At 45.5% G+C, this 17,442-nt stretch overlaps 1 protein-coding gene across 1 annotated transcript in view; it reads left to right on the top strand.

The window, feature by feature from the left end:
- Positions 1-367: 367 nt before the first annotated feature.
- spa17 (sperm autoantigenic protein 17) overlaps positions 368-17,442 on the top strand; it is an 87,171-nt gene continuing 70,096 nt past the window's right edge. The window contains exons 1-2 of the mRNA XM_041174118.1: positions 368-678; positions 11,327-11,397. Of these exons, the coding sequence (XP_041030052.1) occupies positions 525-678; positions 11,327-11,397 (225 nt within the window). The 5' untranslated portion in view covers positions 368-524. The remainder of the gene's footprint in view (positions 679-11,326; positions 11,398-17,442) is intronic.

Below are 17,442 nucleotides of genomic sequence, written 5' to 3'. Positions count from 1 at the left end.
GATTGGGACTGGGATCCAAAAACAATAGGATCAAACCAGGATTAAACTCGGATCAAACCGGTACCGGGATCAAACCAGGAGAGAGATTTGGGACTGGGAGAGGGTCTAATAGTGGGAGAGGGACTGAGACTGGGAGAGAGCCTGACTACTAGACGTACAGGGACTGGAAGAGGGACTGGGAGAGGGAGAGGGAGAGGGACTGGGAGAGGGGGAGGGAGAGGGAGAGGGAGAGGGACTGGAAGAGGGAGAGGGACTGGGAGAGGGAGAGGGACTAGAACTGTGCCTAGGAGAGGGACTGGGAGAGGGGCCGGGAGAGGGAGTGGTACTGGGAGAGGAACAAGAATTGGCAGAAGGCCTGAGACCTGTGAGTGGGACTGAGAGGATTAAGTCAGTAATAGGGTTGGAGATCTAGGTCCAAAAGCCGGTGTCAGGGACAGGAAGCAGAGACTAATTATAGTCAGGCCAGGGAGAGACAAAAAAAGAGGGTGGGATATTGAGTCTTATTTTTAGCAGGTAGTGTCAATATGTCAGTGCCATTTTCCAACACTACGCTACGGATTCCCCGTGGCTTTGGGAATTTGTTGGAGGGCCTGTCCAGAGAGGTGCTGAGGCATCAGCCAGGTGACATCATAGAGTTCGCTGCCATATATTTCGAGGAACTGCTGGAGAAGAGGGAAGGTAATTGCAATTATTTTCACTGCTGTGCTTGCTGGCCGATCCACAGTCGCTTCCAGTCTCCCACCCTCTTCAATTTAAAGTTCTCACCCTTGTGTTCAAATCCTTTCATGACCTTGTTCCTTCCTATCTCTGTAATCTCCCTCAGCCCTACAACTCTCCGAGATCTCTGCATTCTCCAACTCTGGCTTTTTGTACATTGCCCACTCTCTTCACCATACCATTAGTGGCTGTGCCTTCTGCAATCTGGGCACGAAGCTCTGGAATGCACTTCCTCTCTACCTCTCTCTCATCCTTTAAGATCCTTCTAAAATCTACCCCTACGACCAAGCTTTTAATCATCACTCCTAATAGCTCTTTCTTCAACTCAGTGTTATTTTTTGATTGATGATGCTTCTGTGCACTCCCTTAGGTTGTTTACCAACCTTAAAAGTGCGATATAAATGCAAGTTGTTGTAGTCTATAGCATTAGCCAGTGTACCAGCTACGGATTGCTTCAATAACTTGTGCAGGAAAATATGTCCACAAGGACATCTGACCAGAACAAAATGATATCTTCGATGTTCTGCTGATATACTCAGAATCTGGGTAGGCTACTGAACTATGGTTCACAGCAGCTATGCCTACAAACTTTACCCCAGCGTTATGGATCGAATTTGTGTGGTCCCTTCTAGCCTATAATCAGGATGTTTGTGTGTAAGGTATGTGCATTTCTTTACCCTCAGAGTGATTTTTCCTAATTTAAAATAAATTTTAGCAGCAGGCTTTTTGGTGATTTTAAAAATAAAGAGGGTTATTATTTTCACACACTTGTCCCAGATTTTTAAAATGCAACAACTAGATACACACATGCAAATATTAGATACCAATGAAGTTAAAGCTGTAATTATAAAAATGGAATTTAACTCAGTCTCAATGTTGATGCAGGCTTGATGTCTCCTTAGTTGAGTTGATACTTTAGTTGGAGTGAAAGTCTTTTTAGAAATAAAGGATTCTCATAAAGCTTCCTCTTGTAGGCAAATAGCCTGGAGATTGGTTATCATGTGGACTTGGAAGGTGAAATAAGTACAGCACAAGTACAGTACTTTGATTGCATTAGAAGACTTTCAGCTATGAGGGTTTTGCTGTTTCAGATGTTTTTGGTGTTTCAAATATTCCTCTTTGCCAGATTTGCTTTGTTCAGGTTGTATTACACTGCAGTCCCTGAAAGTTAGCTTCAGTCACATTACTGCAGGGGTCCAGACCCCTCGATACAATAGCAGTTGACAATGGTGTTATATCTGGCTCAACCTGAGTTCAGATATACCCCTTTGTTCAATATGACACTCGGAGATGAACAGTCTAGGAATTCCACAGTCCACAAAAGCAGTCTCATCCTTAAAGAATGAGATATGTAAACTTCAGGGGTGCCTGGAAGTACTCTTATTCATGTCTATGTTGAACTAAATTTTGACCACAGGATCAAACACTGTCCACAGTTTAAATGCCCAAAGTCACATGTTAATCTGCAGCCATTTGTGGCCACTTTCACAAAGTATGATCTTACAGTCCATAATATCCAATATCCTTATGCTTGTCCCGAGCGTGACACCAGTAAAGAGGTGGTTCATGAAAGGGGTGGGCGGGAATATTGCAAACAAGAAGGATGGGCGGAATTATCCCAGATTTGCACCAAGTGAGTAAGTGGGCAGGAAAAAGAATATTTGCACAAAGTGAGCAAGCGGGTGGGAAAAAGAATGTTTTACCCACCGGCCGCAATGGTGGCTTTTCATGCTGCATCGTCCCAATCCTGCATCATTAATAATGCATTTCTGGTCTGGGAAACACACCATTTCGATGGTGGGAAGGGTCTCATTTGCACGCCTCGCCATCGCCTTGCCGTTTCATCATGCTGGCCACCATATTTAAAGTGCATACCTCTCAGTGCTTCCAGCCCAGGATTGCTGCACAGAAGACACAGCCCCGAAAGACAAGAAGACTGCAGCCCCCTGGTTTAATGACATGTTCCTTGAGTACCTATTGGACACAGTGGAGGCCCGTCTTGATGTTCTCCACCCCCACTCTGCCGCAGGAGGGGCAACAACATCACTAATGCAGAATGGAAGGTGGTCAATGCCAGCACTCTGCAAAAGAGGACAGCCACTCAGTGCCAAAAAAGGATGAATGATCTCCTCCATTCCACCAGGGTAAGTCAGTCTTCACACCACTCTCAACTCACACACTGACAAACCCATCACACATCCACAGGGATCTCACTCACTGCCAGTTCTAGGCACATCACCATTCACTCTCCCACATACACCTTCAATGTCTTCATCCCATCCATGGGACCACTCACCACCCACACGTGCCAGGCATACTTATCATCTGCCTGTCAGGCATCCTGCTTACACTCTCTCCATCCCTATTCATGCAGGACAAGCTGGCACACAACAAGAGGAAGAGGTCGCAGACTGGTGGAGGAATGCCAAAATCAAAGTCCTCAAGACCTTGAAAGTAGAGCCATCCAGCTGGCTGGCGAGGACCTGGACCTATCCTATGCTGACGCTGAAGTTGGCAGTGCTCTACAAAGTGAGAACCCAGCAGTGCAACATTCCTCAGACTGTGAGTGATGTGTCCTGTTCTGCAGTCCTCTGCCACACACTAATAACCTCTCCTTGCTTTTGCAAGCACATTTGGGAAACAGCCGATGGAGTCCATGATTAAGGCCTCCAATCTAGCCCCGAAGAAACCTCTGCAGAGGAATTTGAAGGCACCTTTGTTGAAGACCCGTCACAGTGCTCACCCACAACCTCCACCAGTGCAGAGCAAGCACTTTGGTGGGACCTTGCTTAAGAGTAGACCTGGGATCATAATTTGGTGAGCACATCGCACTCTCTGATCCACAGCAGGTGATGGCAGGGACTTCCCAGGTGTTCGGCACTCAGACGACTGCTGGAGGCCAGAAACCTGCTGAGTCCGAGTCAGATGACGAACCTCTGGACTCGGTCATGTCACAGTTGCTGGAGCTGCAAAGACAAGCTCGGGAACATCAGGAAGGGATGTCTGCTGCACTCCTCAGATTGCAAGGTACGATGCAGGAGTCCGTCCGCCTTCCGGCTGAGGTGATAGTGCCCGCGTGACAATGCACCGAGGTCAACACCCGTAGGATGGCAGCCGCCATGGAGACCTTGCTCCAGGACATCGGTCCTGCACTACTGTGTGGGTTGAACTCCATCTCTGATGTCATAGTTGGCCTCCAACAGTGTGTACACAAAAAGGGTGCAGGGCAGCTTGATTTCACTCCAGCTACCCCTTCTCCTCAAGGAGACAGTCAGGGTTCCTCAGGAGGAGGATCAATATGTGCACGCTCTGGGGCCATCCATCTAGGTGACTCCAGGAATGTCCGGCCCATTCAAGTCCCCGCTTCCTGTGACCCCAGCATTTCCAGGTCCACAGGCTGAAGACAGTGTCACTGTCACACAGCAGGACCGTGAAAGCAGGCCAGGGCCCTCCAGTTCTCAGTCCTCCAGAGATTGCCTGCTAAAGTCATCACAAATAGGGCGTAGCAGTCAGCAGGCTGTCTCCAACTCTGCTGTGGATGTCGGGGGAGCACCAAGGCAGCTGTGGCAGGGTTAGGACAGTTAAGAAAATGTAGTTGTACAGTCTGGCACGGGTGTTAATCACTTGTACATAAGTTCACCGTTGTCAATATACACCCAAGAACGTCTCCCTGCCTATGGCTCCTTGTTCTGATGAGCAGTGTTCGTGTCACTCAGATGTGAAACCTTGGTTCCTGCACAAGATGAAGGCAGGTGTCCCAGTCCAGGGCTTCTTCCCTGTGATCTGTGCAGCCTTTAGACCAAAATGATGGCCCAGCCTTATACTCCCTGGACACATTACTGATGCCTACACATTGACAGTGCTTGTCATTGCTCCCAGAATGTCGTGGGCAGGACTCACAGAGTTCCGTCATTCTCTCTGTGCGCTCATAGCACCTTTAAGGTGGGTATGGACCACAGCCAGTCAACATCTGTGACCAGTGATGCTGTGCTCCTGAAGGGGTCAGATGCTGAAGGCTGACAAAGGATCGGGTGAATTTAAAGTTTCATGGCTGCATCTCCATGATATGACTCTGATCACAGAACTCAAGCGAGCTGCCCTCGGCCAGACAGGAATCAGACATTCACAGAGGCTATGTTAAGATCTAAGTAGTGTCCTCACTGCATGTCGTCATCATCCCCCTGGAATCGAGAGACTATTAAGATCTCTACTGCGTCTCCATGACAGAAACATTCTCACAGAGCATATGTGCGCTGCCATCAGCCAGACTGGAGTCAAACATTCACAGACGCAATGTGAGGATCTATGGTGTCTCCTCATTGCATGTCATCATCATTGTCCACAAATCTCACACTGTGAGTGCCTCCTGAGCATGCCTGCCTCCTCTGGCCAGTGCAATGGCTTCATCACCTTCAACCCTGATTCCTGTCGACGTCCTCCTCATTGAAGCAGATGTCCAACTTCTCCATCTCCTCCTCAGCCAGCTCCTCCTCCACCCATTGCGGCGCTGGAATGTAAAGGAAGCAGCAGGCAATGACAATACGTGACACCCTCTGTGGACTATATTGCAGGACTCCACCAGACCGGTCCAGGCACCGGAACCTCAGTTTCAGCATCCCGATGGTCTGCTCCATCAAGGTGTGAGTTGCAGCATGAGCCTCGTTATACTTTTGCTGTGCTGCAGTCTGAGGCCATTGCATGCGTATCATCAGCCACGACCTCCACGGATAGCTCTTGTCCCCAAGGAACCATCCTACAGGCTTCTGTGGACCCTGGAAGACGACAGCGGTATCTTTGATCAACTGAGAATGTAGGAGCCGTGCACATTTCCTGGGAACCGTGCACAGACCTGCAGGCTGCATTTGTGGTGGTCTCACACCAGCTGAACTCAGTGATACATGAATGCAATTGATGGCACCCTGCAACTGTGGGAAACCTAAGATTTGTGCAATCCCTGAGATCTGAGTAAATCCAACCGCTCTTGTATCCTGGCTTTCGTGCTCCCAGATGAAATGCACAATGTTGTGTGTCCTTGTGAAGATGGTGCCCATGACTTCATGGATGCATTTGTGGGTGGAGACTCGCAATATCCCACAGAGGTCACCGGTGGAGCCTGAAAGGAGCCACTGGAGTAGAAATTGAGCGCTGCAGTCACTTTCATGGCCACGGACAATGTATGCCTTCCATGTCCCCATGGTGTCAAATCTGCAACAGCTGGCAGATGTGACCGACCAATTCCCTAAACATGCGCAGTCTTTGGCAACACTGGGTCTTAGTCATTTGCAGGAATGAAAAGCGGTGCCCTTAGACCCTGGGTTTAGCTAGGCGCTGACCAGTGATGGCTAGTTTTGGCTCATCAGCAGCATGTGCGGGAGCCCCAGCCACCCCTTCTCCCTCTGCGCAGACAGATGTCTCTGTCACCCTCTTCTTCTTTGTCTCCGCTCCACATATGTCACGAGGCATTCAGCTAGTTCACCAGGCTCCATGCTCCTGATGTACTCCCCCTGCTGTATGATAGGGAGAGATGTGTGGGTTAGCTTGGGTGTTCTAATAACCTCTCTTGGTTAAGTCGGAAGGCTCCTTAACTCATCTTGGAGAGTGCTGACCACCACTTGGATGGCCAGAGAATAGTGCACTGCATGGATGCCCAAAACCCCACCAACATCTGCCCCACTCCACCTGACCAATTGGCCACAGCTTTGCTCACTGGACTGCATGCTGTGCTCTCATCTCAGGTGCAGGCATTCTTCTAACCCTCACTGCAAGACTGCACTGTTAGCTTGAACTGTGGGGGAGACTAGTCCAAACCGGAATGATGACATGCAAGGGGCTGTGAGCGCCTCCACCAGTAGCTGCTCCATTGCTGGCTTTTGCAAGGAGATTGTACAACGTGCCTAGTCGTCCAAATGTTTTGCAGCCCAGTGAAATCCTCATTAGTTTGTAGTCTTGCCTGAGGGATTCTGGAGCACTTGGTTGCAAGTTACTATCTCTGCATTGCTTGAATAGGCAGATAAGCTAGAAGCCCGACTCCAAGCATGTCAATGTGACTGTGCCTGAACTGCCTCAGCTGTGGAGGAATGGTCACTTTATACAAGGTTTCCCTAATGCATGGCCGCTTCCCTTGCCCACACCCCGCACATGCTTGTGCACTACCTTCAACCGCAGTGCAACCCTTGGCACCCCCCCAAGTTGCCTCAACCGCAGTGCACCCTTTGTACACCACCCTCACCAACTTGCCTCAACTGCAGGGTAGTCCTTGCAGCAGCACCGCACTGTCAGCCAGCCAGGAAAAAGCGACTTGCCTGTGCCTGTGCCTTCGCCCGAACGCCTTAACTTTGAAGTCCAACAGACGACCCTCGTGAGCTCTGTGCAACGTTACTGTGCACTCACCTCCGAATTCCCCTCGAGGTGCAGCCTGCCAAATGCACTCCTTATATACGCTGTTGTGAAACACGTCGCCGTGCAATTACACTAACGTGCTCGGATGATCCAGCACGGGGAAATAATTCCACTGGGCTGGGCTTATAATGACTGCAAACTGGTTTCACGACGTTGTGAAACTGATTTTTGGCCTTCTCACCACATTGTCCGCACTTGCCCCTAAACACACCCGCCGCCAGCGGGCCCGGAAAATTCCACTCAATGTAATGTCCTTGGAAATGGTGCAGGGAGGAATGATACCAGGGATGAGGAACTTCAGCTGTGTTGAGCATGAAGAAAAACGGTTTCCACTGACAGGAGGGTAGGTAAACAGAGGACACAGTTGGCAAAGGAACCTGGGTGAAAATGAGGAGATCTTTTTGGGTTGTTATGATCTGGAGTGCACTGCCTGAAAGAGTGGTGGCTGCAGGTGCACTTGTGGGTGGAGAAGAACAACTGTGTGAGACTAATTGGATTGCTCTTCCAAAGTGCTGGCACAGGTATGATGGGCTGAAAGGTCTCCTTCTATGCTGTATGATTCCATGAAAGCCCAACATGTAGTAATCTTACTAGGCAACTTGAATGGTTGGATTATTTATGAGAATGACTAGTGGAGCTTACTTGTAGCCATGTGGATATATGAACTGTGCTGAGGAAGACTAATTATAACAGCCAGTGGATATAAGCAGTGATGTTACCTTTAAAATGACTGAGGTTTCAGGTTTTACTATTAGTATAATTAAGCAAGCGACAAATAGTAGCTCATGCCTCTCCAGCTTGCACCATTTTGTATGCTGGTAAATGAAGTTGATCAAGTGACTCCCGTTGCAACAAATTCTCAAGAATACGATGACCAACCTAATAAATGGAATATCGCCTAAGTTTCACTAGTTTCCCTGATAGCTACTGAGAAGAGGGCAATGGGCTCATTAATGTTTAAAACATTTGATATCGTTTGCCATTTTTCCAACCTGATACTCATAATGCAGACAGTCTCTGAATGTCTTGTATGTGAGCCATTTAACTGATAGAATTACAACACCTGGAATCAATGTGTCTAACCACAATATGAACTTGAGAGAAATGGAATTGAATTTTCATATTTGTGATTTGGATCAAAAATCAGGGCAACTGGCAGATTGAGCAGCTTTTGCCATTGTGAAACTTTATCAGTAAATGTATTCCTTCATATGCGAGTTATAAAATAAAATTATCTATATATGAAAAAATGGCTGGCTTAAATCTATAAAGAGCAAAATACTGCAGATGCTGGAAATCTGACATAAAATCAGAAAATGCTGGAAAAACTCAGCAGGCCTGGCAGCATCTGTGGAAAGAGAAACAAAGTTAATGTTTTGAGTCAAACATCTCTTTTTCAAAACATAAACTTAGCTAGCTTATTTCTAAACTTGGAAGAGTTAAATAATTTGAAATAGCTTACAGATTTACAGATTTTATTAGCAATTCAGTGTTTAGTCACAATATGTAACTTGCATAATATGCAGCACATCAATGGAAATTGTGGATTTTTTTAATTCATTCATTCATAGGATGTTGTCACTGTTGGCAAGGCCAACATGTATTGCCTGTCCCTAATTTCCCTTGAGAAAGAGGTGGTGACAACTGAGTGGCATGCTCGGGCATTTCAGAGGGCAGTTAAAAGTTACCACATTGTAGGTCTGGAGTCACATTTGTTACAAATACAGTTTATAAGGTTGCTATGTTTTGGGACTCCTTTGATTTAAGGTAATTGGAGAAATGAGGGGATCATGTGAATTCTGCCCGACAACAAGCCTGTGCGGCTTGGTCGTTAAAGGTTAAAGGGCGGGCCCAGGTTTTTTACTGGGAAGAAGGTGCTGGATGTTCACACCCGTAAGCAATGGTAAGAGCAGTTGTGTTGACTGTTAGGGCAGGATTTTCCACACCCGCCCACCGTCGGGAACATGCGGTCACGCCTCAAGTCAATGGACTTCTGGCTGGGGGCGCCGCCTTGCCCTCGCAGCAAGGCTGGAAAATCCTGGCCTTAGTCTCCAAGTCTCACAGCGAGTTCTGGAATTAGCAGTTACCCAGTTGGAAAAGGAAAAATGAAGCATGCCATCAGCAGCATAAAAGAGCTATGGACTGGTTCTGGGAGAATAAAGTGTCCACTTAAGGGACAGTGTAATGTATAACAATGGTGTGGGATTGCCGGTCGTGTTAAAAGCCACATGGAAGTCTTCTGTAGTTTAAACTATAAGTTGCCTGTAATATGATTGGTTAGCAGTAAAAGCATTAAAGCTTGAAACCTTGTTGCGTGATCCTTTCAGACAGTCAATGGAAATTCAAGTATCTTTTTACAACTTATTGGTCTCTGCAGGGATCGTAGCAATATACAGCAGACTGGGTAAGGGTGCTAGGTTTTCTTCCGTAAAGAACATTAGCAAACTCTGGCTTTTCCCAACAATGCAGTCATTTGATGGTCACCATTACTGATACTAGCTTTATTTATTTAATTCACTGAATTTAAATTTGCCAACTGTTATGGTGGGATGTGAACTCATGGCTGAAATTTTCTGCCCCTGTTGGCATCGGATGCCATGGCAGGCGTGAGCAGACAATATGGCGAAAAGGATAAAATCGGTTTTACGCTGTAATAAAGGCAGTTTGCAATCGTCTGCTCCGCCCATCAATGACCTTTCGTACCGTCCGACATTGGGAACCTAATTTCAATGCATTTGCATCTCATCATCTTGCCTACCTGCCGGAATCATCCCCCTACGCTAGACCATCCAGGCACATCATGCTGATGTGTTTCACAACTGAACATAAGCAACGTGCACCTGGCAAACTGCATTGCATTTGGGACTTTAAGGTTTGTTTGCCTACCTTGCTTTGGGCAGCACTTGCGGTCATCAGCCCCAGGTTTTGCAGACAGCACAACATCACTTTTAGGGGGGCTCATGGGCTGGTCTCCACTTATGAGGCCAGCTGTGAGGCAGGGGTGGCTTTTTAATGGCTTCAGGTCTAGGGCTTGCTTGGGAAAGGGGGAGAAGTGGCCTCAGGTAAGGGAAGAGGCTGCAGGGCTAGGGCATTACTGGGAAGGAGGGTATCCATGTTGTGTGTGGGGGCACATGTTGATCTGTGCAAGTGGCCTCAAGAGGGTGAGGGCTGAGGAGGCAGTCTCCAGGGGAGATGAAGCCAGTTGGAGATTTGAAGGTGTGTGTGAGAGAGTGAGTGGTGATGTCCGTTGAGCTGGCAGCGAGTGAGATGCCAGTGAATGTCTGATGGGCTTGTGAGCGTGTGAGTTTAGAGTGCTGAGATTGTTGCCTTACCCTGGTGGCATGGATGAGATCATTTGTCCTCTTTCAGCACTGAATGGCGAACCTCTTCTGTGCAGTGTTGGCACTGACCCTCTCAAGCTGGAGTGTTGACACTGATGGGCATTCTGCAGCCACAGTGGGCATAGAGGACATCATGGCGGCCCCCCACGGCGTCCAATAGGCATTCTAGGGAAGCGTCTGAAAAACGGTGGGCTGCAGTCTTCTTGCCTTTCAAGGCCATATCTTCTGTGCAGCAGTCCTGGGCTGCAAGTGCTGAGAGCTGCGTGTGGCTGCTGTTCAAATATGTTGCCTGGCGTGAGGAAGCGTCGATGTAATGGAGTGGTGGGCAGATCAGAGGAAGCCTGCCAGCGACAGTTTGTTTCCTGTGACTGCATAAATAATGAGGCGGGAAGTGGATGATAGGGCACGAAAACCCGCCATTGTGGCTGGTGGGTACAATGTTGTTTTACACAACAGCTACCGCACTTCGTGCAATTCTGGTACAATTCCACCCCATGTCTCCAAATTATTAATCCAGGCCTTTGGATTACTAATCCAGTAGTATAACCATTGTCCACTGTATCCATAAGGGTGCTTTAGCAGCTGAAATGTAAAGGCATTATTCATGGACATACATGTGGCATTAAATAAAACATCAATCCTATAACAAGCATTTACAATTATTTGGCTTGTGCTGCATGTTATAATAAATAGACATATCTAGGCTAATAAAAATAAAGCCTTTCTAAGCACTGTAAATTCAAACTTAGTTCTTAAAGGTTAAATTTGCTTCACTATTTTGAAATGAATGCACTGTGCCGTAACTATTTCCATGTTCTTCATTGCAACTCTTTTTTCCTTCCTCCTCCCATCCCCCACATTAATTTCAGCCACTGGCATAGACCCTGCAAAATGGGCAGAACAGTTAGAGGATCGATTCTACAACAACCACGTTTTCAAGGTAGGTGCTTGTACTCAATTACTGATTAAAGTCAATGACCATTGAAAGATGACCCAAAGTTTACGAATATGTGACACTCACTTTGTGACAACAGTAGAAATCCATAAATGATGGGCTTACCAATTTCTAAGTGCCTTTAGTTCATCACTAATACTGCTGTATACACCTCTTTTACATCTTCAACTGGCTGGTAGTTGTTGGGGTTCGGCCAGTTGGAGAATAATTATTTTTGAAACCTAGCCTTAATTAATGTCTTTAAAATTATGATCGGGTTTGACAGGGTAGACATAGAGAAAATGATTCCACTTGTGGGGAATCCAAAACCAGGAGTGATAAACACAAGAGAGTTTCTAATATATCCAATAAAGAACTCAGAAGAAACATCTTTACCCAGAGAGTGGTTAGATGTGGAACCTGCTACCACATGGTATAATTGAGGTGTGTACCTCTATTTAAGATGAAACTATACATGTACATGATAGAGAAAGAAATAGAAGGTTATGCTGATGCGGTGAGATGAAGTATTGTGGGAGAAGTCTTGTGTCAAGCACAAACACTTGAATAGACCAGTTTAGCTGAATAGCCTGTTTCTGTGATTTTATGTAATTTTATTTGAAGTGTACATTCACAGGGTGAGATCAATTAGGCCAGATTTCTAGGTGTAGGATTGTATGGTAACAGAACACCAGAACACTACAACTTAGAGGTAGGAGCAGGACCAGCTTACTTTTTGATGACAGAAGGAAGCCTTGTGGTATAGCTGGTTGCAAGAGTCCAAGGAATGAGGGGAAAAAGATGAAACATTGATTTTAAAAGGTCTGTATTTTGTATGCATTTGCAAAACCAGGGGCAGAATTGTGCCCTCGTCAGGCTGGCTCAGCAGGGGCAGGCAGTGGCGGCTGGGAAGCTGACCACTGCCTGCGGTCAGGGTCAGACCGCGATTTCACCCTGCCTATGTGTGTGCATGGGGTGGAGGGTGAGCGTGCAAGTTCATGCATGCGCGCAGATGTGCGGAGGAAAAGCTCCCTGAGGCACAGAGCTGCCTCAGTGTGCTGAACATATAGAAAATGTAAAATAAAGAATTCTAAAATGGTAAGGAACATGTCCCCTTTTGTGACTCTGTCATGACATGACCTTAATGAAATGTTAAAATTTTAATTTTATTTTTAATTGCTGTTGGAAACCTCATCCCGCCTGTGGATGAGGTTTCCTAAAAAGTGCAAAGGCCGCTTGACCTTTTCGCCTGCCTGCCAACCAAGGTTGGTTGGGCAGCGAAAAATAACATTTAATTTGGATCCTAATGGCCTTGATAGGCCTTTTAATTGTCGGCGGGCGCGCTGCCGACCCCTGCGCACGCCTGCTTACTGAAATATCACCGGAGTGCGCAATGACGTCGGGACGCTTGCCCGACATCATCGCACGTCATTTTGCACTCGTTTGGGTTGGGTGCGTGCCCACCCGACGAGTGTAATATTCTGGCCCAGATGTGAGATGGCATGTATGGTATGGGTACATCAGATTTTTTGCTTATTCATTGTTTAATCTTCTGCACAAAAGTGGAACGACACAGTGCCTTATATTAGTTTATTCTGATACTGGAGCATTATCAGTGTGACCTTTCTCAGTCCAGTACAGACAAATAAAAATGTCTGTCTTTTCTTCTCAGATTACAAGTTTCCAGTATTATATAAGGATTATTAGCATTGAAAAAAAGTTAGTTTTTAAAAATATTCATATTAGCTTTGTCAAAAATTAAGCATTTATTTATTGGATTCTTTCTTGTTAGTTGAGGAGCTCACAGGGTTAAACTTGGTTACAGTTTGTTGATTCGGTAATCTGTACAGCATATTCACTATAGCCTGATATGCTGAATCCATTAACACGTGTATGTGGTTTGTTCCTGTCAAACAAACGGGCATAATTATTATTATAATATCTGTTAAGTGCCAATCCAAATGCTCCATCCACTCTATGAAACATTGTGTGCCTTTATCTGCTCAATATCAAGGTAAACACAATGAGACCCAATGTTCTGCCATGTGAGAATTGAGTAATTTTGTTTCAAGGATAAGTTTTATGTTGAGTGTTAAAGCAGGAAAACATGCTTCGTTGTTCTGACAACTTGAGATTGTAACAGTTGTTGTGACCTTGGATCCTATCCCTGAAATACTTATGGACATATTGAACTTCTAAGTGAGATTTTTTTTAAAAAAACAGACATACAAGCAAAAGCTGGCTGCGACTGTAAGTTAACCACTTGCTGGAAAATTCCTATATGGATTACTTGACAAAATAGTTCAGAGAGAATGGAATGCTGCACCGGAAAGGTGTGACAGGGCCTACTTCAGACAGAGCCACTTCAAAGGAACAGATACAATGCGAATTGAACTGTAATTTCCTGTGGTTGTGGAGATAATGGAAAATGATTATCATCTCAGCGGAAACCACCCCCTGTTGAGTTATACCCCAGACTGTGGACATGAACTGAGTTGAAAAGAAAACAGATCTGGGTGAAAGACATGTTTGTTTTTTCCCTTCCAGGAATATATAAGGAAAGGGGTTTAAAAAAGCCAACTGCAACCCTAGTGTGTGTGCTTATCTGGTGTTCTGTTCTGGTGTGTGTGTTGTGAAGTTCACAGCTGAAGAACACCAACTGGACATCCCTGTGCTTGCTCTCTGATTGCTGGAAGCAAGTCACAAGTTAACAAAGCCACAGTCAAAAAGAAAACAGGACAACTCCTTTCAGCTAACCTGCAGAACCAAGAATCTCAAAACCAACTGCTCAACTGCCAAAGATAGCGCTACTGGAATCACCCCAACTTAATGGCTTCAATGTTTCACCATCTACTCCTCACCGACAAGCCAAAGGACTGATTTGTATATCTTTTTAACTTTTATTTTTGGACTCAAATTTCACATTTCTAATCTGTGTGTATGTGTGTTGCGTTTTTATTATTTTTTCTCACGTTTAGTAACTAACAAGCTTACTCTTTCCTTAACTCAAGACAACCTGGTTAAATTGGCTCCTTTTAAAACATAAATACATTTGGACTGGGAAAAGGTATCCATGAGGGAAGAGATCCTTTTTAAATTAACCTTGTTACGACCAACCGAGGGGGTTGAATAAAGAAGGGGAGCCAATTCATCCCTCCTCACCCGAGGGCGTGACAATTTGGGGTACGTCATCTGGGATCGTAACAAATTGGGGAACCAGGCCTGGGGACCGGTTGTAACATAGTGGTAAATATGTTGCTTGCTTATTTACTTATTTTAATGTTCAAAACATCTGTCCATTGGTTTATAGCCTAAGCCGTGTTCTGATAGAGTTTTTTCTTTTGAAGTTGAGATCACATGAAATAATGTGGTAAGCTTGAGTACAAGGATTCTCTGATCTCTGGTGCATTCTTTCTTTACCTAGATATTCAGCGGGTTGCATTCTGATTTGAAAAGAAATTAAGGTTCATTAATGGGATGATATTAAATCCAAGTAGAATACTTAGAGTGAAATGACAAAAACATAACACCATTCTATACTTAATGTATCACCATCTTACTATTTCCTCAGATCTTTATAAGGAATGGGTTGGTTAGGGTTTATATAGGTTTTTTGGAGCCAAATCAGGTTGAAACTTGGGGATACTTGACGTTTGCTCTTATACTATGGGGATTTGGACAGAGATTCCCAGCTTAAAATCTTCCAAAGGAATATGAAAGGAAGGTTTGAGAGTTCGAGTATGAGGTTGGTACTGTGCTACTTCATTCTGGCCCAACAAATTTATCCTGTAACAGCCTCCACCTCCCAAACTCCCTTGACACCGTTCCTGATCATCAAACTCCCCGCAGTGATCAACAAGCTCCTCATGATCACTGAACACTCCCCATGATCACCAAACCCCTCTGTGTCTGACTCCTATGTAATCATCAACTTCTCTGCGATCATTGACTACTCCATGATCACTGACCCCTTGCATGATCATCGACTCTCCCTCACTTCTCCCCCCATCTCTCCCTTTCTTGGACTCCTTCTGATATCTCCCCGCAAACCCATAGTACCTTTGGATCTTTCCTGGAATACCCCTCATCTCTCCCCCAACCTTTCTCTGACCCCTCATGATCACACCTTGACCACCCACATTGTACCCACGATCGGTCTTGTGCTAACTGCATGAATTGGCCCTCCCTCCTCTCAATCACAGGTCATGTGGTAAAATGCGGGAGCTTCGACCAGCAAGCTCTTAGAGCGGGCAATCTGAGGGGCGTGGGGGTTTTCAGATGAGAGATCGGGGCTAGCGTGCAAGCACTCTAAGATGTCTCTGTAATAAAATCTTACTTTTCTTTACAAAACCTGTTTACTCCATCGAGTCATCACATTTAACAGCGAGGGTAAAATTGACTTCAACTCTGCACCTCGCCCTGTTACTGTAAGTAAATCTAATTTTAAAAACTACTCATCAGCCATGCCACTGTTTGGAAGAATCGATCCACATGATGCCAATATTGAAGATTGGAGCCAGTATGTTGAGTGCTTCAGGTTTTACTTTGTAGCAAATGAAATAACTGCTGAAGAAAACAGGAAAGTGATCCTCTTAAGAGTATGTGGCAGTAAAACATACAACCTGATGCGCAACTTGATTGCCTCGAGCGCACCCGATTCCAAGATGTTTAGTGAGTTAGTGGACCTAGTGAAAGCACACTTCCTGCCAAAGCTGTCCATGATAATGCGGCGCTTTAAATTTAATTCAACCTATGTGGCGAACCTCAAGCAGTTAATGGAGTATTGTGACTCTGGGGACGCATTAAACAATATGCTGCAGGACTGACGGGCATGCGGAGCCAAGGATGATGCCATACAGCGCCGAAATCTACAGCGATTTTAAACACGTCCTAGAAATCTCCCTTGCTGTGGAAATTGCTGCGAAAGACTCGCAGGCTTTGCAACACATGGATAATGGCGCTGTACTTAATGTGGGGCGGGAACCTACTGCCAGCGTGGTGCGAAAACGAGACCGCAGAATTAAAGTACGATTCAATGTTCGCTGAAAGAAACATTAAGAAGCCTAATAGAAATGTTTCATCAACGACTTCAAGACAAAATTGCTACAGATATGGAGGTTACCATGGAACAGATACTTGTAAATTGAGAGAGGCAGAATGGCATTATTGTCATAAAAAAGGGCATGTGGTTAGGCAATGCCGAACAAAGCTGGAACAGGCTGCAAGACACCAAATAACCATGATCGAAGAACATAAATTTTTAATTGTTTGAATTGATGGAGCAGACAGGTTTCACAAAGAAAAGGCTGAAGCTGCTGATACTGATATGTACTCCCTGTATAATGTAACTGCTGTGAAAACAGAAGCTATTATGGTGACAGTACAAGTAAATGAGAAATCACTGTGTATGGAAGTGGATACTGGTGCCTCAACTATGGTCTTTGGAGAGCACACTTTCAGGTACCTTAAAGAAGGAATATGACCAATAAGTTTGGAGCGGATAACCGGTAAGTTAATAACTTACATGAGAGAATCTATTCAAGTCAAGGGCATTGCCACTGTCCCAGTCTGTTACAAGCAACAGACAACCCAACTGCTTGTGATAATCGGAAAAGGGGTGGGACCCAGTCTTTTAGGTCAAGATTGGCTACAGAAGATAAAACTCGACTGGTCCGAGATATTTCACCTAAAATCAGATTGAATTCCAGAACTTCTGAAGAAATACAACATGATTTTTCGGGATGAATTAGGAAAGTTGAAAGGCATGCATGCCAAGATATATGTTGATCCCCAGGTGACACCACGCTTCTTCAAGGCTAGATCCGTGCCTTATACACTGAAAGAAAAGGTGGATGCAGATCTGTGCAGCTTATAAAGCTGGGGAATAATATGCCTGTCCAATTCTCTGAGTGGGCCACCCCCATAGTTCCAGCTGTCAAGACGGAATTTTGTTATGGGGTTCAAGAGCTGTGGTCCCATCAAAAGGTAGACAGCCACTCTGACGAAACTCCACAGTGCGCATCCAGGCCTGTCAAAGATTAAAAGATGAAA

Source organism: Carcharodon carcharias, chromosome 25, assembly GCF_017639515.1.
Source record: "Carcharodon carcharias isolate sCarCar2 chromosome 25, sCarCar2.pri, whole genome shotgun sequence".
Classification (NCBI taxonomy): Eukaryota; Metazoa; Chordata; class Chondrichthyes; order Lamniformes; family Lamnidae; genus Carcharodon; species Carcharodon carcharias.
This window is presented reverse-complemented; position numbering and strand designations above follow the sequence as displayed.